The sequence below is a fragment of the Chaetura pelagica genome, unplaced genomic scaffold, assembly GCF_000747805.2.
Source record: "Chaetura pelagica isolate M959 unplaced genomic scaffold, ChaPel_1.0 scaffold206, whole genome shotgun sequence".
Taxonomy (NCBI): Eukaryota; Metazoa; Chordata; class Aves; order Apodiformes; family Apodidae; genus Chaetura; species Chaetura pelagica.
This window is the reverse complement of record NW_009953801.1, coordinates 293,104-318,499: the sequence shown is the minus strand read 5'-3', so window position 1 is coordinate 318,499 and position 25,396 is coordinate 293,104. Positions and strand designations below refer to the sequence as shown.

The 25,396-nt window shown below is 46.7% G+C and overlaps 1 protein-coding gene across 1 annotated transcript in view; it reads right to left on the bottom strand.

Moving 5' to 3' along the window:
• Window positions 1-25,396, bottom strand: part of MDGA2 (MAM domain containing glycosylphosphatidylinositol anchor 2) — a 330,656-nt gene that overhangs the window by 57,218 nt on the left and 248,042 nt on the right. Inside the window, exon 9 of the mRNA XM_010001201.1 lies at window positions 17,012-17,209. Coding sequence (XP_009999503.1) covers window positions 17,012-17,209 — 198 coding nt within the window. The remainder of the gene's footprint in view (window positions 1-17,011; window positions 17,210-25,396) is intronic.

Genomic DNA, 25,396 nt, shown 5'->3' with positions numbered 1-25,396 from the left:
AAGGATTGAAGCAGCTCCCATCCGAGGCACAGAAAAGTGCCCTGAAACAGGAAACCAGCAGCACAGCGAGCACTGAAACTTGGCGAGCCCCTGCCATGGAGTGCCCTGTGCCTCTCACCCACGGGATGCCACCTCTGCACACCCTGTCACGACTTGTACCCCTTTCTCCCCATCCCTGTGCCCCCCCAGCTGCCACCCAGCTCCTCGCCAGCGATAACCAAACGTGGCATCTGGTGGCAGCGCCACAAGAGCTCGCCCTGCTCTGCCCTGCCTTCCTCCTCCTTCCAGCTCGGGAATCACAGGGGAAAAACGTTGCTCCCTGTCACATCCAGACCAAATCTCGCCAAGAACTGGACACTTCAATTCGTTGGGGCCCAACAGGTCCGTGTGGGTTGGGGAGAAGCTCCAGGGCAAGGTGGGGTGTGTAACGTGGCACGACGGGCCCGGATTCCCTTCCCACGGGCACGATGGAACGTGACCTGTGCAATGGCATTTTGAGGGACAGATAAATCCGGTTTAGGACAGTCTCTGAAGCTGGCTGGTCTGCACACAGAGCCTCCTTTTTAGTGGGGAGCTTTCTGCAAGCTCACGTGCACACGCACACATCCCTGCCATAATTCCATGGGACCATTCTAACAGCCAGGGATGCAGACACGTTCACCCTCCACGCACAGGTGTGTTTGCAGACACGTGTCTGGCCCTGATGGGAACCAGTTACTAAAGCAAGGTGAAGCACAGCTCAACAGAAAACAAAGCCAAGCCTCTGCTCAAGGTGGAGGCAGTAATTTACCTGTGGCCCAAGTCAACTCTGCAGAAGCCCCCCAGGAAATGCAGGCGTGGAGGGGGGGAGCAGTGTCACCTGCTGGTAAGTGCTGAAGAGCTGATGGATGGAGGATGGGGAGGGAAACCAGAGCAGTGTCATGCAGGGAGCAGGATGCTCTTGGGGAATTGTAAATAATAACGTGTCACCACGTGCACGTAAAGGAAACTGTGGCCTCTGAGAAGGGGGTGAGATGGGGAAGCTCTGACAGTGTCTGGAAAAACATGTATCTTGGGATCAGAGGACAAATATTTGCAGTGGGGGATGATGGGCCCCTGTGCAGTCCTTTGGGAGAGGCACAAGGAGCAGGCAGCATTTGCTGGGCAAGCTGCATCCCTTGGCCATGTTGCTCCATGGGTGAGCCTGGGGCTGCTCCTGAGCATCCCCTGGAGCCATTCCCAAGCATCCCTATGCTGCTGAGGACCACACGTCCTCCTCTGCACCTGCCCCCAGCCCAGGTTGAGCCCTGCCCCTCGACCAGGCTCCCCTGACACTCCCTGAGCTCACCAGCACTTCCCAGGCAGCTGTAATCTCTCCCCTCCTGGCATCCAGAGTCATGCAGCTGCTTCACCCCCATCCCTTCCCCACCACGGGCTTCCCAGTTCCTGGGAATACAACAGCTCTTGCTCCAATCCACCCCAGAACCAACATGCAATAAATACCCTCACATCACACAGGCAAACAAGCATTTTGGAGGAAGAAACAAACCAAAATGAGCTGCCCCTGCTTCCCACCAGCAATACTGAAATGTAGGATTTTACTCCTTGGTCAGCTCTGCAGTGGTGATGCTCCAGAGACCCCAGCTACATGCTCTTTAGTGCAGCCTTGCCAGGCTCTGTGGGACTGGAATGCTGCTGAAAGGACTCACAGCAATCACAGCAGGCAGGGTCCCTAAAAACCCACCTTCAGGGCTGCCAGCAACAGAGCAGTCAGCCCATGGAAGTGAATTGTCATCTTCTTTTTACCCAGATCACTTGTTCTGTTTATCCAACACAAATTAATTATCACGAGCCCCGGGCACTGCACAATCAAGCACTTGCAACCTGTTCTTCAACTCCTGGGGTCACAGACATAGATGTACACCCTCCAGCTCAGCTACCAAGAGCTCTCTAGTTCAAAAGCTGCACCATTCATCTTTATTACTGGCACCCCAATACTTAAAGGGGGCCTAAAGGAAAGATGGGAAAGACGTTTTAGCAGGGCTTGCAGCAACAGTACAAGGAGTGAAGGTTTTAACCTGCAAGAGGGAAGATTCAAACTAGATATTAGGAAGATATTTTTTCCTCTGAAGGGGGTGAGGCACTGGAACAAGTTGCTTCCAGCCAGCAGCACACAGAACACAACTAGACCCAAACAGTGCAGGCAAGTGGCAGTTTCCCAAGGGGTACCATCCACTGCTGCATCCCCTTCTCTTTTTTGGGTGAACTAACTTTATTTGCCCTCGTCCTGTAGGGCAGACTTCCATTAAAAGTTAGTAAGTCTGAAGCCCAATGAAAAAGCTCAGCTAACCCCTGCGTCCACTCCTCAAATGGGGTACTTCAGCCTCAGGATGGAATGAATTAATTCCATTTTCCTCTTCTTACTCAACGACAGAAAAAGCCCAGGAAGACCCAGCAGTAACACCTTGCCACCTTTGCTAAGAGTCACATGTGGCCCCTCCTGCTCCACAGGATGACCTGTGAGAAGCAAATACCTGGAATTTCCAAACTCTGCCAAGATTGGAAATGAATTGCCCAGAAGGCAGCCTCTGGCTCAGAGTCCACTCCCTTTCCCTGCCACAAAGGAAGAGGTGTGTAGGAAAGCACAAGTTTTAGACCAAGAACACCAAAAGGAGGGGGAAACAAATAAAACAACACACGGGCAGTTTGACATGAGACACAAAATTGGGACACAAAACTACTGTAATCAGTGACACAGTAAGAAATTTTCTCCTGTCCTTGGGAAAGATACAAATGTTACTGCAGCCATCATTAAGCTTTACATGAGAGCTGTAATTTATATAGTCAGTTTATAGCCTGTAACATTCATTTAGACTTACTGGAAAGCTAATAACTTATAGTCAGCTTGTAATCAAATCTTTGTTAGAGAAACCCTGCTACAGACAGCAAGGATTTGCAGGTAGTTTGTGTGGGTGTCTTCAGAAAGAAATACATTCATACTAAGAGTGATTCAAATCACTTGCCCCACCAGCTGTCTCCATATTTAAATTGAATAGTCCATGGATGCAAAAGGAGCCTCTCATGGTCCTACCTCACAGTTCTTCACCAAGACCAAGAGCTTTTTCCACCCAGCTGGAAGAACCCAGCCTGTGCTGAGACCTTGTACTGAGAAAAGGGATAACAACACACTGAGCTATCACTGATGTTAAACACTTGGACATTCCTCCCCACAGCTTCCCCATCATAGTTTTCCACCACTGACAGTCAAGACACTGATATTCCTGATGCCACCAGGCTTACAAAGCATCCAGGTGTCCTGCAGAGCAACTGGGACATGTGTTGTGAACACAGCAGCTCCACGTGCAGCACGGACACGTGTGTCCATTGGAACAAAGCAACCAGGAAAAACCCCAGCAGAAACAGGTCAGCTGGGGATCATCAGTCCCAGCTCTGCTCAGAAACTTGTGAACAGAAATTGAGGGCTCTTCTTGCTTCTAATAGAGTTGGAATTTGTAGCTCTGTCCCTGTACTTGCTGCTGCCCTGTGCACTTCTGCTTTGTTGAGACACCCACAGATTTGATGTGAGGATTCCTGGCAAATTATAATCCATGTGCTTGCAGGGAAACACCTGAGCAGAACAGCAGGGGTGGAAATAAAAAGCTACTTCAAAATTTTGTATTCACAGATAATTTGACTCTGAATTGCTAGTTTCTGACTCTTCAGAGGCTCAGCTATGCTCAAAGACTGTCTGCCAGCCAGGCAGCCGTGCCCAGTAACCCCTCCAAACAGTCCACAGACAGAAGTCACCCCACTGAAAAATATCCCAAGTCTTTGGCTGGTCTTGCTAATGTCACAGCTTGGATAATTTATACAGATCATTTTCCTCATCAAACACAAGCAGCCAGAGAAGGGGTAGGTCTGGTTTGTGCTCTGGGTGATGGGCAGGAGCATATCCCTGAGATCAGAGCTCGTGATTCCATAAAACAAAGTGATCTTGGGTCTTCCTATAGCAAAGCCAATGATACAGGGTGGGCAAAAGGTCTCAGAGGAGTTGAATTAATTTAAACTGGCTGCTATTGTACTAACACCAGGGCTGTAGCAACACTCCCAAGTTTGGCTGCACTATTCAAGAACACTAAAGTACATTTATCCAAAGGTGAAGTGTGGCTGCAAGCAGGATTTTAGGAGATGAATCCCCAATGCACTCCTTTCTCACCTTTTCTTGTTTTACTATTACCTCTCTACTTTGCCACATTTCTGTGTTTAATTCCTTTAAAAATGTGTTTGAGTGGCCCAGACTCTGGCACAAATTATTTTTGGTAGTAGGTGCCTTGAAAACCAGCCAACCTCTAGCCAGCCCTGCCATGTACTCATACAGAAGAGCATTTTTTTTAACTAATTCTCTGTTTCTAACAACAACAGGCTGAAGACAGTTTAGGAAATGACATAAACCTTTTCTTTTGTCAGAAAACAGTCTTATCAATAGGTCATGCATTATGACTTATGACTTGTCTATACTGGGACCTGCTAAGGTCTGAAGGTGTTTTGTCAGTAATTTATCAGTGCCAAAAAAGTTCTCCTCTATTGAGATAATATCCTACATGGATTGATTATAATCTGCCAGAGGCTTGGAATTGTCTTTCAGGATTTTGTTATACTGGGGTGAAAAGAGCAAAAAATTCTTCAGCATCCACCCAGTAACTTCACACATTTTTTTTGGTATTAAAAATTTTAAAAGGCGATAATAACATTAATAATAATAACAATAACAATAATATCAATATCAATAATAATAATAATAATAGAAAATAAAATTAGTGGGGTTTTTTCATGCTTCTGTAAGGAATTGAGTTGGGATCAAAAGCCAGCAGACTTCAAGGCTGCTCAGCCCCTGCCACCAGACAGAATGGGGACATCCTTCCCATCCTGCCTCTACACAGCTATTAACAGTTTGAACAAGTTTTGGTAAATCTAAAATACCCCTGGGCTGAGCAGCACTGGGAGCTGCCTCAAGAAATCTGTCCACCGTGACCCTCCAACTTGAAAGGAAAGAGAAAAATAGGGGGTGGGAGAAGCAAGAGCTCCCAGCTGGGCTTTGAGGACAGTGAGACCTGGCATCTTGATTTGCTGTTCTGCACAGATGCCAGAGAGCTGGGCTCCAGCTGAGGCCCGTGCTCTCAACATCCTGCTGCCATTGCTCTTCATTGGGGTTTTCTTATGCACAGAGAGGGGAGAAGCTCTCAAACACCAGGAGATGCCACCAGCAGCCATTCAAGCACTGAGGAGAAGGCTTCTTGTGCCACCATCACTGCCTTCCTCGTCCGAGGGATGGGGATAAGAAGTTCAGTCCCAGCTTGCCTCTCAGAAACCTCCTCAGGGGAGGGGTTAGGGGGGTTTTGGAATACAAAAGGGGGTTGAAGCTGCTGGAGAGGCAGCAGGGAGCCATCCCAGCACAACCCTTGTGTGGTCTGCTAGTTGCTGCTGGTGCAATGTGCTTCCGTCCTTGGGGCTCCCCTGTTGCAGCCAACTGAGAGGCAGTGATGCTCCTCAAAGAGCCAGGAATTGCCTCTATGGAGACATGCATCATGGCCCCAGGGGACAACCTCAGTGGAAGACTGATACACCCTCTTCTGGGGACCCTGACACACATGTCCAGCACAGCTAAGACCAGGAAGACAAGGCCAGCTGAGACAGTCCTGAGGGACAGCTGCTCTTCCTGAGGGACAAGGAACACAGCCTGATGCCACCCAACAGAAGCCAACAGTGCAGCTGAACAAGAATAAAAGCTGCAATACTGGAACTGGTGTATTGAAAAGAGATGTACTAAGTTAATGATGAGCACTAAGTGACCAACTTACTGTTGATTCTAATTGTAACTGAAAGTGAAAAGTAAATTTCAATTGAAAAAAAATTAAAATGTTTTCCTTTGCTTTTCACAGAATCACAGACTGGTTTGGGTTGGAAAGGACCTTAATAACCATCCAGTTCCAATGCCAACACCATGGGCAGGGACACCTTCCACTAGACCTGGTTGCTCCAAGCCCCATCCAGCCTGGCCTTGAACATTTCCAGGGAGGGGACATCCTTTTATGCAGTTAAAAACTGAACCTTGAAACAACTCAGTGTTGAAGCCAAGGGAGCCCTTTGTACCTGAACTCTGCAATGAGTCAATTCCCAGACTATGAGGTGTGCTGAACTGGCTTTGGGGACAAGGTTGGTTGAGGATGGAGAAACTTCCATCCTCTCCTGCCAATTTTGTTTTCACCTTTGTATATGGTGCTTGGGCTCCCAGAGAGCAGAGATGTTTGGGTGTGCTCCAGCTTCCTCTGTCCCTGTCAAGCTTCTCAGGGCCACATCCTTCCTAAAATGAGGCCACGAACCTGTTGACTGCCCTGGATCTAGCTCATTATTTAATTTATATATAAAATAAATATATATATTAATCTCAACCTTTTTCTCTATTTCAGGCTGATTTAACAAATAACTGTGCCACTCATCCAATCTTCTGCTCCAGAAAGTACAGTTCCCACGTCCAGAGGGCTCTTCCCAGAGCCCACATATATTCTTACAGGCCACAGAATTGATTGAGGGAAAAAATAACCTCGTTGTAAAAGACTTAATGGGACCTCATTTCTGAATTCATATGAATTATTTAGATTAGCACAAACATGAATCCTGCAGCTGAGAGAAAAGAAACCCTTGTTTAACTGCACTAAAGAAGTTGTTTCAGTGTTTGATTAGGTTTTCTTTGAACTCAGCAATTTTTCAAAAAACATACTCCATTTTACTGTCTTTAACCTCTCTGACTTAATCTTTCAAGGTCCCCAACTTCTTTCTCCTTCTGTTAAAAAGTCATTTCTGTTGTATGCCACAGAAAGATTTGGTTCATCAAAAAAACCCCACAACAAAACAACAATCACACACAAAAACTCCCCAATCAAAACAACAAACTCTCTCTGTCTTTTGTTCACATTATAAGTTTTTGAGGACAGTTAATATTCCTTCTGGTACAAGTGTGAAATATTTAAAAACAAAGCAGATTCTGCCCCACAGGTAATAATAAAAGAGCAGCAGAGTTTGGACAAGCCATGGGCTGCATCATGACCAAATATATCAGTTCTTTTTCACTCTAAGAAGCATCTTTTCCTCTGGAAATTTGTTCAGTCTCTGGAGAATAAATATTAATGGCAAAAATGTTCCTGTAGTTCATCTGCAAAAAACCCCTCACTTTCTGGCTAACCTTCATAATTTAAACATAGTGCACTGGAACAGCAGAGCTGGGCTGCCAGCACCTGCAGCAAAGCAGCCCATGGGATGGAGAGAAGGACTTGGTCTGTGTTGAGGAGCAGGGGCTGTGCTCTGCCTGATACCAGGGAATCATGGAAACCTGGACTGGTTTGGGTGGGAGGGGACCATAAAACCGACCAGTTCCTGCCTCCCTGCATGGGCAGGGACACCTCCCAGCAGCCCAGGCTGCTCCAAGCCCCACCCAACCTGCCCTTCAACACTGCCAGGGATGGGGCAGCCACAGCTTCCCTGGGCAACCTGGGCCAGGCTCTCATCACCCTCACAGCAAAGAATTTCTTCCCCAGATCTCATCTCAGTCTCCCCTGTTTCAGCTTGAAACCATTCCCCTGCATCCCATCCCTCCCTGCCCTTGTCCCAAGCCCCTCCCCAGCTTTCCTGGAGCCCCTTCAGGCACTGGAAGCTGCTCTAAGATCTCCCTGGAGCCTTCTCTTCTCCAGGCTGAACACCCCAGCTCTCAGCCTGTCTCCACTGCACAGGTCCTCCAGCCCTCGGATCACCTTTGTGGCCTCCTCTGGACTTGCCCCAACATATCCTTCCTTTTTGTTTGGCATTTTGAGACTACCCAAAGTTACTGACCTAATTAATGTACAGCTCAACCAATTAGGTTCTTGACAACACACTCATTTACATTTGCTTTTCAGAGAAGAAGACAAAAGATTCTCTATCTATACTAACACAGTGTTTTCTCCAGAAAATCAGAAGTTGTTTTTTTTTTATTTCATTTTAATTGGATTTGGGTTTTAAATTCTGTTTTCTGGACATAGTAGCACACCCCACTGAAGTCAACAGGCTCTGCTCTTCTTGACAACCATGAAAATAAGGCAGCTGGTCTTGTTAGCACTGCATTGTTCAAAGAAAAAAGAAAAAAAAAAAAAAGAAAAAATAAAAAGAAGGGGGAAAAAATGACAAAAAAAGTGCAGTGTTTTCCACTTTTGCATGGTTTTAAAGCAATTTTCTCAAACAGCCATCACAGCATTTTTGTTCAGGCTGTAAATCATGAGCAAGGAGATGAAAATTCAATGCAAGGCTCTCAGAGGCACCACCCAGGAGAAGAAGATAAAGAGCAAAGGGAATCAGACCTGGAGCTCAGCCTTGCACGGGGGCAGGTTCCAAAAGGGTAACCAGCAGCAGACAGGCCGTGAGGAGCTGAGCTCCTGCTGCCAGGCAGGGAAGTACCACCAAGTAACCCAGGGCCAACCCACCAGAAGGATCTCAACCCTTCAGGAACAGATCATGGCTAATCTGGAGGTAGATGAAGTATCTAAAAGCACTAAGTGGGTCAATGCTCCAGGCTCTGGTGCCAGCAGCCACTCACAAGTGCCCTGCTCATATTCTGGCAGAGAGTCCAAGCAGCACTTGGGTTTCAGGAATGTCCCCAGACAACAAGGTCATGCTCCAGGCCAACTTGGGTGTTAAAGAGTCATGAGAGTATTGATACTACATCTTTCTTTTTTTTTTTTTTTTAAATTTAAAGTAATTTTTATGACAGGATTAAGAATTAGAAAAACAACTATTTTTCTCATGCTCAGGGAAGGTGAAAGAGAGGATTTGGGGGCAGGGAGCAGATGGAGCACAGGACTGCAATGAAATACAGAAGGATCAGAGCATTCAAGGACCTTTCATCACAAGTCAGGTGTTTTAAAAGAGATTTTTGTGTTGATATATTTGTGTGGCTGTTCTTTGAGCTCAGGTGACTTTCTTTTTCCATCCTCTGAAACCAGCGTGGAGAGAACATGAACAGAGAAGGGGGAAGATGAGAGGGGTGACAGCAAGGAGCCAAAGAGAACAACCTGCCATAGACCCCTCCCCTCCTCATCCTTCTGTCTCTCCTATTGTACGAGTACTAAACTGGGCTGAAGCTGGAGGGAAAGGACACCAAGTGGCTAACAAATAGTCCAAGGGAGAAAATGGCTCAGCTGAATTTCCTCCCCAGGTGGCAGAACCCACGCAGCCCTCCCTGGGCACCTGCTGCCAAGACAAGCCCTGCTCTGCAGCTGGAGGATAAAATGACAAAACCTAAAGTCAGCAAGAAAAAAAACCAACAGCACCCTACAAACACACAACCCACACACCTGAAATAAACAAATAAAAAGACTGGAAAGAGGATCTTTGGATGAAGAATGAGTGGCAGCAGCTAACGGGCACTAGGACGTTGCTGCAGGGCTCCTGCACATCCCTGTGGGGACTTGGTCCATGACAGAGGGCACAGAAGATGGATGCACAAGTGGATCAGGGAGACAGCACAGTATCAGAGAAGCAGAGAGCAGAAACAGGGAAGCTTTTTATCCAGAAAAATAAAATATCTACCGAGCCCCAAGCCCCCTGGTGCTGACTCTACACAACAAATTTTGATTTCACCAAAGTGGATCCGTTTTCTTCTGGCTTCAGTCAAAGCAGGGTTTTGCCCTGCCCAAACATATTGACAGCAGAAGGTTTGGAGGGGAAAAAAAGGTCACATATTGAAAGAAAAAGACAAATATTTAAGAGAACAAAGAAAATATAATTCCTTCATTCCCACTGAGGGAAATGAGAATAAGAGAAACAGAAGTGTGTCTACCAAGGAGAATGATTTCATTTATTCTAAGTCAATGTCTGTATTTCCAGCACAGCACTTGCCTTTCCCATATAAGCTTCCTCAAATACCACCAGCTGTCCCCAGCCTGTCCCAGTGACACACCTGTGACCATCATTGACCATCTTTAAAATTATAAGGACACTCCCAATTTAACTGCACTCATTTTTGTCCCAACCAAATAGGCTTTACTATTGCTGGTAGATAAAAATTTCACAGTGTGGAATGGAAAGAGAAAAGAGGAAAAATGTTTTTACACGTTTAGTTTTTCATCCACACCTTGTGTTAATTGACTGCAGTCAGTGTCCCTGTGGATTTACTGAGGACATCAGCAAGAGAGAGAAAACTAGTGTTAAGCTTGAAAAACATCACTGGAAATGTTCCTATTAAGGAGGGAGGGCGAGTGACACCCTCAGTATATGGAATTATTGTCATCTGATTCTTGAGCCTGATTAGATCTTGAGTAGATGCCTGTCTTGAAGTCACAATCAGGCAGCAGTTGATGACTGGAGGGGTTGGGTGTTTCTAGCATGGGCAGGTGCATCCAACTGGGAGGTTGCAGGGAATGGAGCAAGAATCCTGCTGCCTTCCAGCTCGGGAAGTGGCAAAGCCTGTTTGGCAACACTGAACCTTTTTATGTTGTCAAGTTGACATAATTCCTCCAAAATCTCCAAGGAAAGAGCCAAGGAGGTTGCCTGCATCAAGTGCCAGCAGAGCCTGGACTACAGTACAGCCACTGTCCTGGAACAGGGGTAGGCAGGGCTTTGACCCCCCTCTGGAGGCTACTGGCTAGCAAGGCTCACACCCTGGCTAAAATAACAGCATGATTACTGTAAGGCTGCCCAGACAAAGAATTAGAGCAGAAAATCATATTATTACTCCACACTTGCACACGTTGGAGGCGCAGAGGCTGGTTTGGCAGAAGCTGCCCTATTGTTGGGGGGGCTGCAGGGATGGAGCCCTGACTGATGAATGCTGTGATGGCAGGAGGAATGGCAGGGCCTGGGTGTCTGCTGCAGCTCTGGCTTAGAGTTCTGTTTAGGAATGAGCATAAAATGAATTGGCACACACCTCAAATGGGTCAAAATCTGAGTTTTTGGTATTTCTGCCAGGGACCTGGTTTTGCTCCTAAGTTATGAAAACTGTGCTCCCTTCACAGATCCCTAAAACTGTGAATGTGTGAAGAGCCCAAAGCAATGAAAATATTCATTTAACCTGTGCTGGCATACATCTCATTGAGGAAATAAAATAGTGAATAATTGCTTTCAACTCATCAATTTTTCAGTAGTTTAGGAAGACTGTTCTTCTGAAATATTTTATCCCTGTGTTTCTATTTCCACACTGACCAATGAGCATTCCTGATGTGTCCATGTCCTTGTACTCATCCAAAAGCTATTACCAAAAAAACCAAACTGCTCAATCTAAACTCACACGAATAACCCAAAGCTGAAAACAACTGCTGGCAATTACTGGCTGGAACCACAAGGAGGAACAAATGGTTTTAGAAGAAACCCCAAGTAAGAATTGTGAGCAAGGGTTCAGTAATAATGCCCAACATCCCTTGGCCACTGCTGGGGACTACCCAGCTACAACAGCTCTGCTGGCTGGCACAACAGCTACAGATTCCTGGAAAATGGGGAGGAAAACTGCTGAATCCACCATGTTTGTAAAGGGAAATACAACAAAGCACTCCAAGCAGACAGTTTGGACACTGGTCAGTCATTTCATGACAGGCAACCACGCGGTGAGGAATGGAACTGACATCTGAGGCATTGCTGTGTCTTCCAGCCAGCATCCAGTTCAGCCAGTGGAAACTGAGCTGATTCCCTTGCTTGGGAAGTTGCCTTCACACTAACAAAAAACCACTGCAGGGTGCAAACAGCTCACTGGCAAAATCCTGACATTTTGGGGCCGTGCAGGTACAATGAAATCTGCTTCCAAACAGGCTCTGTAAAACAGGATCTTTTGCTTGCTGCTTTACACAAATTCCATACAGCTTCTAAGGAAAAAACAACCCAGATTTAAATAGGAAGCTTCCAACAATACAGACTTCTGTTCCTTAGGTCACTGCAAAAAGGCTTCCCTAATAAAAAAAGATAAAGAAAACTTTACATCTTTAAACAGCAGAACACACTTTAACTCAGGTAAGAGGGCCATGGAGAAGACCCCACTACCCTGCAATGTCAAATGTCTGCAATTCATTCTGAGTTGATGCCCCTGTGGCAAAAGCATCCCCACTTCCACCAAAGGCTGGATGAGAATTCCAACAGGATTTCAGGTGGATGCTGCACAGACCACAGTGATACTGTGTGTGGTGCCAAGGACAAGGAAGAAACACTCAGGCAGAAACTGCTGAAGAGGTTTCCAGAGAGGAACCAAACAGCTCCTACTGGGGCTGGATGCTGGGATCAAACAGAAGGGATGATTTGGTGCCCAGCTCTTCAGATCCAACTTCCTTAAGGTCTGGGGGAAAGGAAGGCAGGAGATGGGAGATATTGGGCAGACTGAGCAGACAACTCCAGCTAGACTGGGGACATGGGTACGTGCCTGCTCCCAGGTTTGCTCTACTGTGTCTTCAGTTCAGTAATTCAGACATGCTGGCAGCCAACAATTACAGCCGAGATAATTACGAGCTGATTGGCTTGATGTTGCTCTTGGCCAGAAGCAGTGAAAGTGTGACACATGACTGGGTAAGTAAATAACTAAAGATTGGCTCCTTAATTAATGCAATATTTTATGTTGAAAAAAATTCCACAAAACAGAACAACACAAAATCAATATTCAAACCTGACATTGTTCAATGGTGGGATCAGAGGTTAGTTGGTAAAAATAACTATGGCAACATGATGCCACTAGTAGCTTTGTTTAGTACTACCTAGAGTTAGGATTACTCTTTAAAAGAGTAACTCTCAAATTATTCACAACGTTGTCAAGCCAGCCCCATAAACAACAGACAGATTGAACTGAAGTGAGGAATCATGCAAGGATGTGTGTCTGGCCCTTTGAAAAATGCCCTGATTGAACAGCTACAAGAATTTAACGTGGATGAAACAAAATGTTGTTTTCCTCCTTTTAAAAAAAACCTCTTTGGACAACAACTTCTATGAGCAATTCAGCCCGAGGCAGCCACCAGCACAGCAGATTTCAGTGCAAGTGGTTCAAATAGCCAGTTTTAAGCTGCTGAAGATAAAATGTTGTGTGGAGACTTACCAAGTAACCTCAGTTATGGGTAATCTTAATCCTAAATTGCTCCCCAGATGAGCAGAATATTGTTAAAGAGCTCCCACTGTAGCACCAGCCCTTCTGGCAGCAAGGCAAGGGCTTGCTTGGCCAATCTCTTAGAGTCATAGAAGCACAGACTGCTTTGGGTTACAAGGGACCTTAAAGATCATCTAGATCCAACCCCCCTGCCATGGGCAGGGACACCTCCCACCAGCCCAGGCTGCTCCAAGCCCCATCCAACCTGCCCTTCAACACTGCCAGGGATGGGGCAGCCACAGCTTCCCTGGGCAACCTGGGCCAGGGTCTCACCAGCCTCACAGCAAAGAATTTCTTCCTCAGATCTCATCTCAGTCTCTCCTCTTTCAGCCTGAAACTGTTCACCCTCATCCCATCCCTCCCTGCCCTTGTCCCAAGTCCCTCCCCAGCTTTCCTGGAGCCCCTTCAGGCACTGGAAGGTGCTCTAAGGTCTCCCTGGAGCCTTCTCTTCTCCAGGCTGAACACCCCAACTCTCCCAGCCTGTCCCCAGAGCAGAGCTGCTCCAGCTCTCTGATCATTCCTCTCGGAAACCTAGAAAACACAAGAGTTCAACCTGCCTTGCTTGAAGAGACCCAAATTGCTTTGCAAAAGGTGTATACAGGGTGACCTGGGCTGGCAGGAGCCAGGATGCAACACTGGGAGGGCTCCAGGTCCACCTCTCGTGGAGCCTCCACCACCAGCAACAGCCTCTCTAGGGAGGGGACCCTCCTCTTCCTCCAGCTCTCAAATCCTCCCTCCTCCTGCATGAAGTCTTCTGGGCCATTCATGACATTTTGTTAATCTCTTTTTCTTTTTTTTTCCCATTTGCTTCCAGCCTTGGCAGGGTTTGAATGACACAGTGCCTGAGATGTACTTTCTGTTACTCTGTGGGTATGATGTACACCAGCAGCCACTGAATAAAATATAGAGATAGGGAAGCTGTGAGTAGTACAAACCCAACTTGGCTTTTCCACAAATACAATTTTGCTTGTATGTTCTTATTTATATTTCAGACGTTGGCAAGTTAAATCTGCCTCAGATCAGCCCACCTGGTATCAATCAACCCCCTTTCCCACCTGTGGTTTATTTTGCTTGCATCTTCTCCAATCTGGCTCAAAATACAAATGGGGTAAAAACAGGTTTTGCAAACCCTAGGGCAAGTGTAAATCTTTTCATCTTTTAATACTGTACTGAAACCTTTCTCTTAGCATGCCAATGCTGCTCTGCAGCCCCTGCAACGTGAGCATTGCAGCACGTTGCTGCTACAGGAAAACCTGGAAATAAAACCAACTAAAACCAGGCTGTAACAACTCCCATTGTTCCACTATCATTAGATTCCTGCCACTGGGTTATTTATGTGGCTTTCTTCTCCATGCTTGTGTCTAAGTGACCCATTCCTTCTCTGTGTTCACATCCCTGGTGCAATGTAAGGCTCCTTTTCAACTGCTTCCTCATTTTTCCTCTACACGTTCTCAGCTCCCCAGCGCTTCAGCGTCCTCTGTCCTGATGAGACTTGGGACCACAAGACAGCTGAGAGCAGTTTCAACGCCATGTGTCAAAGAATATGTTGACTAAAAATGTTGCTTTTCGCCTTAAAAGACTAAGGAAAGCACAGAAGTCATAACCCAAGGTGTTACTTTCTGAATCCATAACACAACCACACAGTATAAATTCGCATAATGGCACAAACTAAAGCCAAGCAAAGCACGAGGAGGGACGTGAGGCAGAGTCCATCATAAAAGCATTTCAGGACTAATTTTCAGTTGTGTGCTTTGCTTTGGCTTGGTAATAAATCACAGAGAGCCACTCAGATCACCCCAGTCTTGGCAAAATAATTGCCTTAGAATAGGTTTCCCCAGTCTGGGGTCCAAAGTGTGATGAGCACGAAATTGAACTGCATTTACTCACTGGAGGAAAAAGCCTGTTCCTCTGGTTTCCTTCAGAGCCACCTTTTGGATTAAACTCCAAAGATCTGGAGAAGTTGGAGGCTGGGAAAATACCTCCCTCCACGCATGCTCGGGATGATAAGTCAGCCAGAGGCTTGATTACATTTTGAAAGGAGCAGAGCCCGTCAGTCACGGGGACGTTGCTGTGTTCCCACCACCTCCCTGCCCCACACTCTGGCCTGATGAAATCCCTGCCCTTGAGGTGCCACTCAACTAAGTTAGATAAAAAAAGAAGGAACCACACGAAGGCAGCCCCACATCTTTTTTCCCCTATAAAATCAAATCTTACTGATTACCAGGGAGCTGAATTGTTCCCTCTGTTCCCAGGACAGATTTGTTGAGAGGGTCTCTACCCTGATATCCAGGACCTGTGCAGAGCAGGGTCCTGAGAGGTGCCCTGCAGCTCCTCCATTAAATCCAAGCCCTCCCTGTTGGTAGCACTGAAGCTGATAATAATAATTCCCATTCCCCTGAAAACCAGCAGGGTTCTGGGCTGCCAAGAACCCCAAGAGCAAAATCTCAATTGTAGCTGGACTCAAGTTGGTTAAAAAAGGATAAAATTCCAACTAAGATCGGATCCTTTTTAGCTACCTCTCCTTTCCATATGCTGAATTTCTGGGTTTGGTCAGTTTCTTTTCCCACCATCTCTTTTCAAGCAGCTGATGGGAGGGATTTTGAGCTGAAATGGGGCTAATGCTCCAACATCCTTAGGGAGGCTGGGGCTGCTTGTGCTGAGCTCTGGAGAGACTCAGGATGGGTGGCTGGACACCCCTTTTGGCTTCTGCAGAGGAACAGGGGGTTCCTGACCCTGGGAGGAGGTACTTCATATAACAGAGATGCCTTTTTCCCTCCAGTTATTCTGAAAAATGCCTGGAAAACCAGCCTAGAGAGATGGGGAACACAGAGCTGATGCGACTCCAGCAACCTCAGCTTGAGCACAACACCTGCTGCAGGCACAGGGTGTTTGTAGGATCAGGGAGATGAGTCTTCAAGCCAGGGCAACTAATTTCCAATCAAAGAAGTAACAAGACTTGCATCCTAAAAAATCCTTCTAACATTCAGATTCCAGATGCTAGAGGTAAAAGACATACAAAGTTTATATCAGTCCTGCACCTTAATTACACAACACGGGTAGATCATCCTCCCTGAGTCTATGATCTGGCACAATAACCTCACAAAACCCTTTGCTTTTTGGGAAAAAGAACACATTTCAACCCCTCTCTGTACTCAGGTAGCCTGAAGTTGCTGCAGACTGTGCTCTGCCTGCCTCAGTCTCCCAGCTCATTGACCATTCAGAAAGAAAAGAGGAAATTCAAGCCTTGTTGCAAACTTCACATGGAAAGTATTTTCTGCCCGACAACTCTCTCAGGCCTCGCTCAGAGGTGCATCGACAGGTGCCTGCAGAGGAGGGAGGTTTAGGTTTTGCAGGTGCAGGACTTCATCAGCAAACCACCAAAACAAGCTAAACCTCCTCTTCTGTCACTAACCTCCCCAGCATCCCAACCAGAGGCTGTGAGCTACGGCTGCACTCGGAGGGACGCGCCTCTTGGGTGAGGAGTGGGAGCAGGAACGGCCTCACCTGCAGCCTCCTACAAATATGTAAGGGGTGATGTAAGGGGTGAGTGTCAGGGAGATGGAGTTAGGCTTTCCTCAGTGATGACCACTGATAGGACAAGGGGTAATGGGTGCAAATTGCAGCACAGGAGGTTCAAGTTGAATATCTGAAAAAGCTTCTTTCCTGTGAGAGTGCCAGAGCCCTGGGCCAGGCTGCCCAGGGAGGCTGTGGAGTCTCCTTCTCTGGAGACATTCCAACCCCCCTGGCCACGTTCCTGTGTGATGTGCTCTGGGTGCCCCTGCTCTGGCAGGGGGGTTGGACTAGATGATCTTTCCAGGTCCCTTCCAACCCCTGTGATTCTATGATTGTATGATTCTCCCCCAGGCCTCCCCCTCGCCCCGCCTCCCAGCCCACCTGTCACCAGGAAGCTGCAGCGCCCGGCGCCCGCCTCGTTGATGATGTTGCAGTTGTAGAGGCCGAGCCGCCCGCCCAGCCGCCACTCGTAGCTCAGCACGCGCGTGGGGTACGCCCGCAGCACCCGGCAGCTCATGGTGATGCTCCGGCCCTGGCCCTGCCGGATCTCCAGGAAGGTGGGTTCCACGGCCGGGGGGTCTGTAGGAGACAGGGAGGGAGAGCAGGAATTAAGTCAGTGAGTGAAGGGTGAGGGACAGTTAGCCAGCTGGAGGGCCAGGGATCCCCAGCACAGCCCAGCACCTGTGGAAGGGGAGGTCAGGAGAGGTTGGTACCCAATCTTGCTAGATCTTAATCAGCTGGAAAGAGGGATGAGCACAGCCAAAGCATCACCTCCCAATCTCTGACCTCAGCCAAAGCATCACTTCCCAATCCCTGACCTCTCACCTCCTGATCCCTGACCTCAGCCAAAGCATCACTTCCTGATCCCTGACCTCAGCCAAAGCATCACCTCCTGATCCCTGACCTCAGCCAAAGCATCACCTCCTGATCCCTGATCTCAGCCAAAGCATCACCTCCTGATCCCTGACCTCAGCTGCTGAGTACTCCAAGGCTCCGTGCTGCTTCACCAACCTTACCCCTCGAGATGCAGCCCCTGCAGCCCTCCCAGAGCAAACACAGCCCCCAAACACAGGACTTTCTGGCTGAAGTCTGAGAAACAGGAAGCTGCAAGCCCTGGCTCAGTTTCGATGAAGCGCACAGGGCAGCAGTGTCACTGGCACAGAGCTGAGGCAGCCACTTCTTCTTCACTGGGGAGCCTAACTTTGCAGTGGCAGGAGATGAAGCAGCACAGACATCCCTCCACTCTCCATCCCAGCAGCTGCCTTCAGGCTTCAACAAATACATAATCATATGTTAGTCTTTTCTTTCCACTCAGGTGGTAGTTTGGATACTCCAGTAAGCACAGAATGGGCCATTTCCCCATCACTTGAATTAAACTGCATGTTAAATTATTTAGCTTTGCAGCTACAACCTCTGATAGAATTTTGAGTCCAGCAAAATACAAACTAAATAAAATACAGCTAACACACTGTGAGTGCCAAAACCTAACCTCACCCTCCCGTGTGCCTTTTGGTAACAAACACTGCAGAAGAACAAGGGCAAGCTGGACAGAACAATGCTGGCACTCAGCTCTTGTCAGCACAGCTACTTAGATCAGGTAAAGCCCATGAAAAACCTGCATGTGTTTGCAAGTTAATGCAAACCCGTGAGTGACAAGGCATTCTGGCTCTTCAAAAAACGTAGCACATGTTTTTTTAGCCCATGAGAAAGAAGAAACCCTGAAAGCCTCCCGTGCCAGTAAGATACGTGAAGTCTTTGCATCCCTGTTAAAAGAGCAAAGGTCAAAACAAGCCATAAAAATCTAAAATCCCTGATGAGCTCTGCAAGAGAATGATCTTCATGGAGGATCTCCTTCCAGAAAGAGCTTTATTCCCTGAAAGTGTTCAAGGCCAGGTTAGATGCCATGATCTCCCCAAGAGCATCATGTCCTCAGGTTGGTTGATAGCTGCACCACAGATACCAACAACCTTCAGACTGTTGATATTTCATTCTCCACATAATGGAAGCTGCAAACAGATTCTCTCATTCTCTCTGTCTTCATCAGAGAAGACAGTGGTAGGACAAGGGGTGATGGTTTTAAACTGAGAGAGGGGAGATTGAGGTTAGATATCAGGAAGAAATTCTTCACTCTCAGGGTGCTGAGGAACTGGGATGGGTTGCCCAGGGAGGTTGTTGATGCCTCATCTGTGGAGGTTTTTAAGGCCAGGCTGGATGAGGTTTTGTGCAACCTGCTCATGCAGGGGGGTTGGAGCTTGGTGATCTTTAAGGTCCTTTACAACCTTAATAGTTCTATGATTCTATGATCAGCTCCTGTAAATTAGGAACCATAATTGCCCAGGTACTGCTGCTCACTATCTCTTGCTTAGACAGGAATTCAGCTAAACACAGAATACTTGAAATTAAGGTAAGTTTTGGAATCTGCCATATTAAACCAACATTGTTTAGAGCCCCTAATGTCCAGCTATCATATTTGTAGCTCACTGTAATAATCACCATTTGTCTTGAACCAAGTTTGGAATCACTGAGAGGGGACCACCATGACGTGGCAGCAAAGTGAGGCAGGAGAGGTGAAGAGCATCAGTGGTACAGGATGATGAAACAGCAGATCTGAACTCTGAGGACAATTGCCCCTGACTGAGACTCCCTACAAAATGACTGACAAATGAGATGATGTAGAAGCTACCAATCCAAAACCCCATCGATCCCAGCCTGGTCCCTCCTCTTCATAGACCAAATATCATATGGATTTGTATAATTTTGATGCCAGATTCTTAGCTTGTACATGGACTGCAGCACAGCCACAGATAACTGCCAATAAAGGACCAGAAATCCTCAATCCTGTAAGCCTTCCTCCTATTGATAATATCCCCCAATTTTGTGTCATCAGAGCATTCCATCCCAGCATGACTATTCTTTGTGCCCAGCTACAGAATAAAAAATAGCAAAGATAAACTCATAAGAAATTCCACTAGTCCTTCTCTCCATCCTGATCTTTGCCCTTTGAATACAACAAAACAGTGTCTTCCTCTGCCCTCACTGTGCAATTTGCCCTCCTTATTCTGCTTTACCAATAGTTTCCCAAAGCAGTGGCTGTGCAGGGAATTGTTGGGTTAAAGATAAAGAATTATTATTAGGAAAGAAAACATGTCAGATCTCAGCTTTTCTCTAAGGGAGAGCTGTTTAGCTCAGCAAGCTTGATCTGCTTTCCATAGATTATTGTGTTTTCCCCTCACCACCCTGTCTTACAAGTGTTTGTACTTCCCAAGTACTTTCTAAATCATGATATACAGCAGACATCAAAGAAATTACTAACCAAATTAACTAATATTTACCAATATCCAGTCATATCTCTACCCTGAGAAGTAAGGTCTCCAGGTTTTCCTTGCACTTCAGCCATGATAATTCAATATCCATAACCTCATTAGCCCTACTGCCTTTACCCTCACAGCCAGCACTTTTAAATCCAGACAAAATGATCACCAAGTTTAGTTCAGCCTATAAAAGAAAACAGGATAAGGATGGTCAAAGAGCAGCTGCCTGAAGACCCTCCTGGCCCAGCATCCTCCACTGGTCCTGGAGAGCACAGAGGACACTGCAGAGCTTTGGGACAGGAACTTTCTGCCTTCTGCATGTGGGATGTGTCAAATGGCCTTTACTGGAGGAGTTTGCTATCATTTTCTCCCATTACTTTTAAGCTTATTTAATGTTTGAACATTTAACACTTGTCTACATTTTGTAATAATGCTCTTTTCTTTCTTTGTTTGCTGTTTCCATTTGATGAACCAAATATGGGGCACAATAATTCCCTGTTCCCCTCTCCATGGCAGCTCTGCTTTAAGGACTCTTAGCATATATTGGCATTCAGTCTTCTCTTTCTTCTTTCTCAGGTTTATTTACTTATAAGATACTTCAGCCTTATAAATAGCTTTAAAATGAGAGTTTCCTGCACCTTTAAGGTCAAAGTAGTCTTTAAAATAGAGAATTCCCATCTATCTGTGAACAGACGATACCCAGTGACAGAAAAAGGAAATTAACTTTGGTTGCTCATTTCAGAGTTACACGTTTGCAGGTAATAACTTTAATGCAAAGGAAAGGGATGATAAAAACTACAATATATGATAGTAGCCAGAGTTTATTTTTCTGTTGGGGTTTTTTGTTTGTTTCTTTCTACAAGGCAGCGACTTCACAGCTAGTGAAGGGTGATTCTGAGATGCTCAGACTGAGACTTACTCTGCAGCTGCTTGGAACTTTCATGTGTTTAATTCATTTGCATGAGCTCTTCCCCAAGGCTTCAGCAATTTGATTCAATTTACTTTGCTGAACTTATTCCTATCTTTCATAATTCGAGCACTAGTTTTGGAAAAATATAAGAAAAGCCACAAAGGGAGTACAGCTCCTTCTCCTAAACAATTATCTTTGGGAAGCAAACAGTCTGGAGTTAAAACAGGCTTTATATTAATGTTTAATGAATTTTTTAGCCTTAGTACATTCGTGTCTTAAGGATTATAAAATGGAATGTGAAGCTGCTCCAGCTATCAGGAGAAATGACAGCAAGGATGCTTGCTTCTTTTGAACCAGACAGCTGCTCTTCATGGTGCAGATCATATCATGGTCTTTATTGTAAGATTTATAAAGGAGAAAACACACCATTCAGGCAATTTATTTTGACTGGGTGGCCCTGAGCAGAGAATTTACCTGCTGATTTGGTTTCTCCAATTTGTATTCTAGCCTAAGCAAATTAATTAGTTTCTCTCTCCTAGTTCCAGCAACAGGAATAAACAAGAACTGATCCCTCTGCTTCTGTTTCTATTGTATTTGTATTTTCTATTTGATTCACACAACAGGAATGTGATTCTAGCAAGAATCTCTGCCAGCCTCAGAGAAGGAGTAACCTCTAAATACTCAGGGGGTAGGATTTGCACCACAGAAAAGAAGATCAGTAAATGAGAAACCAGTAAATGATAAATGAGAGCCCAGCTCCTCTGGGGCCTGATGTGTGCAGGGGACCACACCTCTGCCTTGCAGAGCAGCCCATGCTGGACCAGGTGCTGGGGCAGGTGGGACCCCCACCCTCCCTGCTGGCCAAGGGTGCTAAACCAGCAGGTTTTTTAAATGCCAGCAGAGCCGAGACCATTTCAGCAAGTGCTGTTTCCAATCTCTGATTGAAACATGCTGTACATTATTTTACTCCCTGAGGGATGTGCAGTGGAAAGCCAGAGTCACTCCAGCTTAGCAAGGCAGCCTTTCTTCTTCCCTTTGCTGTCTTTTTTTTTAGTTCTTTTTTTTTTCCTTTTGCCTGTGGGGGGAAGTTACTTGCTAGGATTTGTATCCTGCCTGGCAATGAAGGCTTGGGCCAGGCAGTGCATTTTATTTCATTTTTTTTCTTTTGTGCTTGCCCCTGTGCCTCTGCTAGATCCTGCTCAGGCTCTGGAGGTTGCTCTCAGGAACACCACGTGGAACTTCTTTACCTTCCAGCAGAGGCAACACTTCACCTCCCAGGCCACATCAGTGAGCATTTTATAGCATACAAACTAGGTATTACACATTACACCGTTGGCAATGGAGTTGCTCTGCTTTTATAATAAAAACTGAATCATTAATATCTATGTGTAAATACACCAGAGTTAGATGCATGGAAGTCTGGTGTCTGGTACGTGCTCGTGGAGATCAACAGTCAGTAAAACTTACACAATGTCTATTCAAATACTTCAATAGGTTTTACCCTCCTCCAATAGCATTTGTTCTGAACCTAAAAATAAAATATCATTTGCTACACAGCTCTGCAGACTTCCCTGACAAACACCTCAGAGAGGCAGACAGACAGTCAGCAGAATTGACAATAAAGCTCTATTTTGCCTTTTCTTTTCTTTTTTTCTTTTTCTTTTAATTGTAACAAAGTACCACAGCAAAAGCTCTTCAAACAATGTCTCAGCTGCCACGGGTGAGGGTGCACTGGTGTGGGCAGGAGGGGCTCCCTGTGTTATTAGGGATGGATTTGAAGACAAAGAGATGCCGGGCAAGCAGAGCTGCTGAGGTCGCAGTACCTGGGAGATCCCTGAGTGTTGCTGTGGGCTCCCCAAGCCACCTGCTGCTCACCTGCACGGGCAGGACTCCATGCTGGTGACACTGCTGGGCCCTGACATCTGATGGTGTGTCGGAGCAGCTGCAGAGCAGCACTGCAGTGCTGAGCACAGCCCTGAGGAACCCGCACCGGCGGCTGATCCATCCGCTGCCAAGGCCAACCCAGCTCCTAACCAAGCCCAACCCAGGGGAGCCTGATCGGGTGCTCCCTTCAGGAAGCAGGTCCTGGAGCTGCTGTGGCTGCTTCTCTGCAACCACCAGTGGCACAAAGAGCTGACAGGAAGGAAGAGATCCCGGGAAGCTGCCGTGGCCAAGGAGACTGTCAGGAGCAGAGTCCTGCAGCCAGGTTGGCCACCTCGTTGCCATTGTTTGCTCTGGAGGTTCAAGGCAGAGCAGTCAGCCCCGGGCAGGCACCACATGCCACGAGGGGCTGGGACAAGCCATGCTGGAAATGCAGCCTCCAGCAGACTGGGGATGCTGGGACATGCTGGGGAAAGATCATTCTATTCATCTGCACTGCAGGACTCATTATGATGCTGGCAAAGCCTTACACGATTTCCTCCCTCCACAGTCATTATTCCCACATCTCTCCCTCCTCCAGCTGCCCTTTCCGGGTGCCTCTGCCTGCTCTGAGGATTGTTTTTCATGTGCAATTGAAAACAAAAAAGAAAAGGTACTTGAAGCTTTTCAGGTCCTGACTTGGTTGTATTTAACACAGCAGAAAACAAAACAACACTAAAAAAAAAATCAAATCAGTTTCCTGGCTACGGTGGAATCACAGAATCACCAATGCTGGAAAATACCTTTCAGATCACCAAGTCCAGCCCATGACCAACACCAGCACATCTCCAGACCATGGCACTAAGTGCCACCTCCAGCCTTTCCTTGAACACCTCCAGGGATGCTCCTGCTGGCCACACTACTCCTGACACAAGCCAGGATGCCATCGGCCTTCCGGGCCACCTGGGCACACTGCTGGCCCATGTTCAACCAGGTGTCAACTGGCTGAGAAGCAGCCAGGCTGACAGCAAGGGCTGGAGAGCATACCTGCTCCAACAGTGCTCCCTTCCAAGGGATCTGGGTAAATACTCAAGTGGGATCATTAAACTGCTCTCCCCCCAGCTTGGCTATAACCAACTACCCACTCAAACCCTCTGATGGAAACCACCTGCCAAGCAGTGTGGCTCAGAGCAGGTGGCAGCATCTGCCCTCCTCCACTTCTGGGATGATGGGTCCACCAATCCCCCCAGAGCCTGGGACCCTTTCCCAGTCAGGCAGGGGAAGGAGCAGCACCTTTTCCTGCCCATCTTCTCCATGGGAACTGCTGGAGACCTGCCCTGGCTTCCCACGCAGCTAAATCCTCTCTCAGTGCCTTATCCAAATGCTCTCAGGTCCAAGCATGGTGGAAGCCCTGCCAAGCCTAGGCAGGTCAGTCATTTAGTCTTTACAACTCTTAAGTGATCTACAGCTCCTGTTAATCCTTTATATAGGCAGGGTATGATCTCCATGAAAATACCTCCAGCAACTTCCAGGAGCAGGCACATAAATCAAACATTCCCACATTGGAAAAGATAATAATAAGCCCCGTAGACTATAAAAAGCATTATGGATTGAAGCAAACTAGGGTGGGGTTTGGTGGCAGAATTGAGATTATGGGACATAATATTTCCTTGATTCCCACAGAGTCCTGTGGAAGACAAGTGCACAGATAATTAAATAAATGAAAAACAAAAAAAATAAAGTACAGGCTCTATTTTGTGAAAAAGTTGAGAGATCCTAAAGATGCTGAAGAGTCAGAGGGGAAGAAATATTCTTTTGAAGCAATGGGAAACTTCTTAAAGTGCATTTCAGGAACCTTGAGTACATCATGCTTGAGATCCCCATGGAAATTACAAGAGTAATTTTCCAGCCAAAGCTCAGATACAGGTATTACAACCTTGAGTAATGGATTTATTTCAGTGAAATGAAAACGTTATGTCCAGAAATAGAAAAAAAACCCTTTGCATATCTACTGGTAAATTGAAACTGAAATGCAAAGCCACCCTGGAACTGGGCATTCCCCAGCCAGCCCTGGGCACAGAAAGAGACCCAGGGCCTGCTGAGGGGAATCCCTCTTTGCATGGAAATTTGCTTTCCAGATGTGACATCCCCAAAGTTTTCTGCAGGCCTTGACCCTTCCCATGGCCAGGCAGTGCTGGGGAAGGGAGGGCACATCCTGCTGGGAACCTCTGCTGCTCCTGGCTTCTGCCACAGCACCACTGTCACGCTGGGTATGGAGCTCTCCTCCTGAAGCAGCCCTTTGCTAATTACAGCTAATTAGTGCACCTAGCCACCTGGAGAAGAGAACATCCACCACATTTAGAGAGTTTATCAGCCACTACTTTTACAATGCACTTGAGAAATACCCTAATAAGCAACTTTTTAAAACCCACACCTACCACAAATGACTCCATTCCCATCGGTCACCAAAACCCATTTCCTACACAGGACACATCCACCCAGGGGAGGTGCCCAGCTGTGGCTTTCCTTGGAGATACAGCTACAGATGTCACGAGCCACAAGCTCTCCTTGTTTCTCTTTTCCTTCCCAGAAATCCTCAGGAAGTAGTTTTCAGAAATCCTTTTCTTGTTGTGAGAATACTAACATGCATTTTTTTAAACCCCTATTTGGAAACAAAAAAGGGAA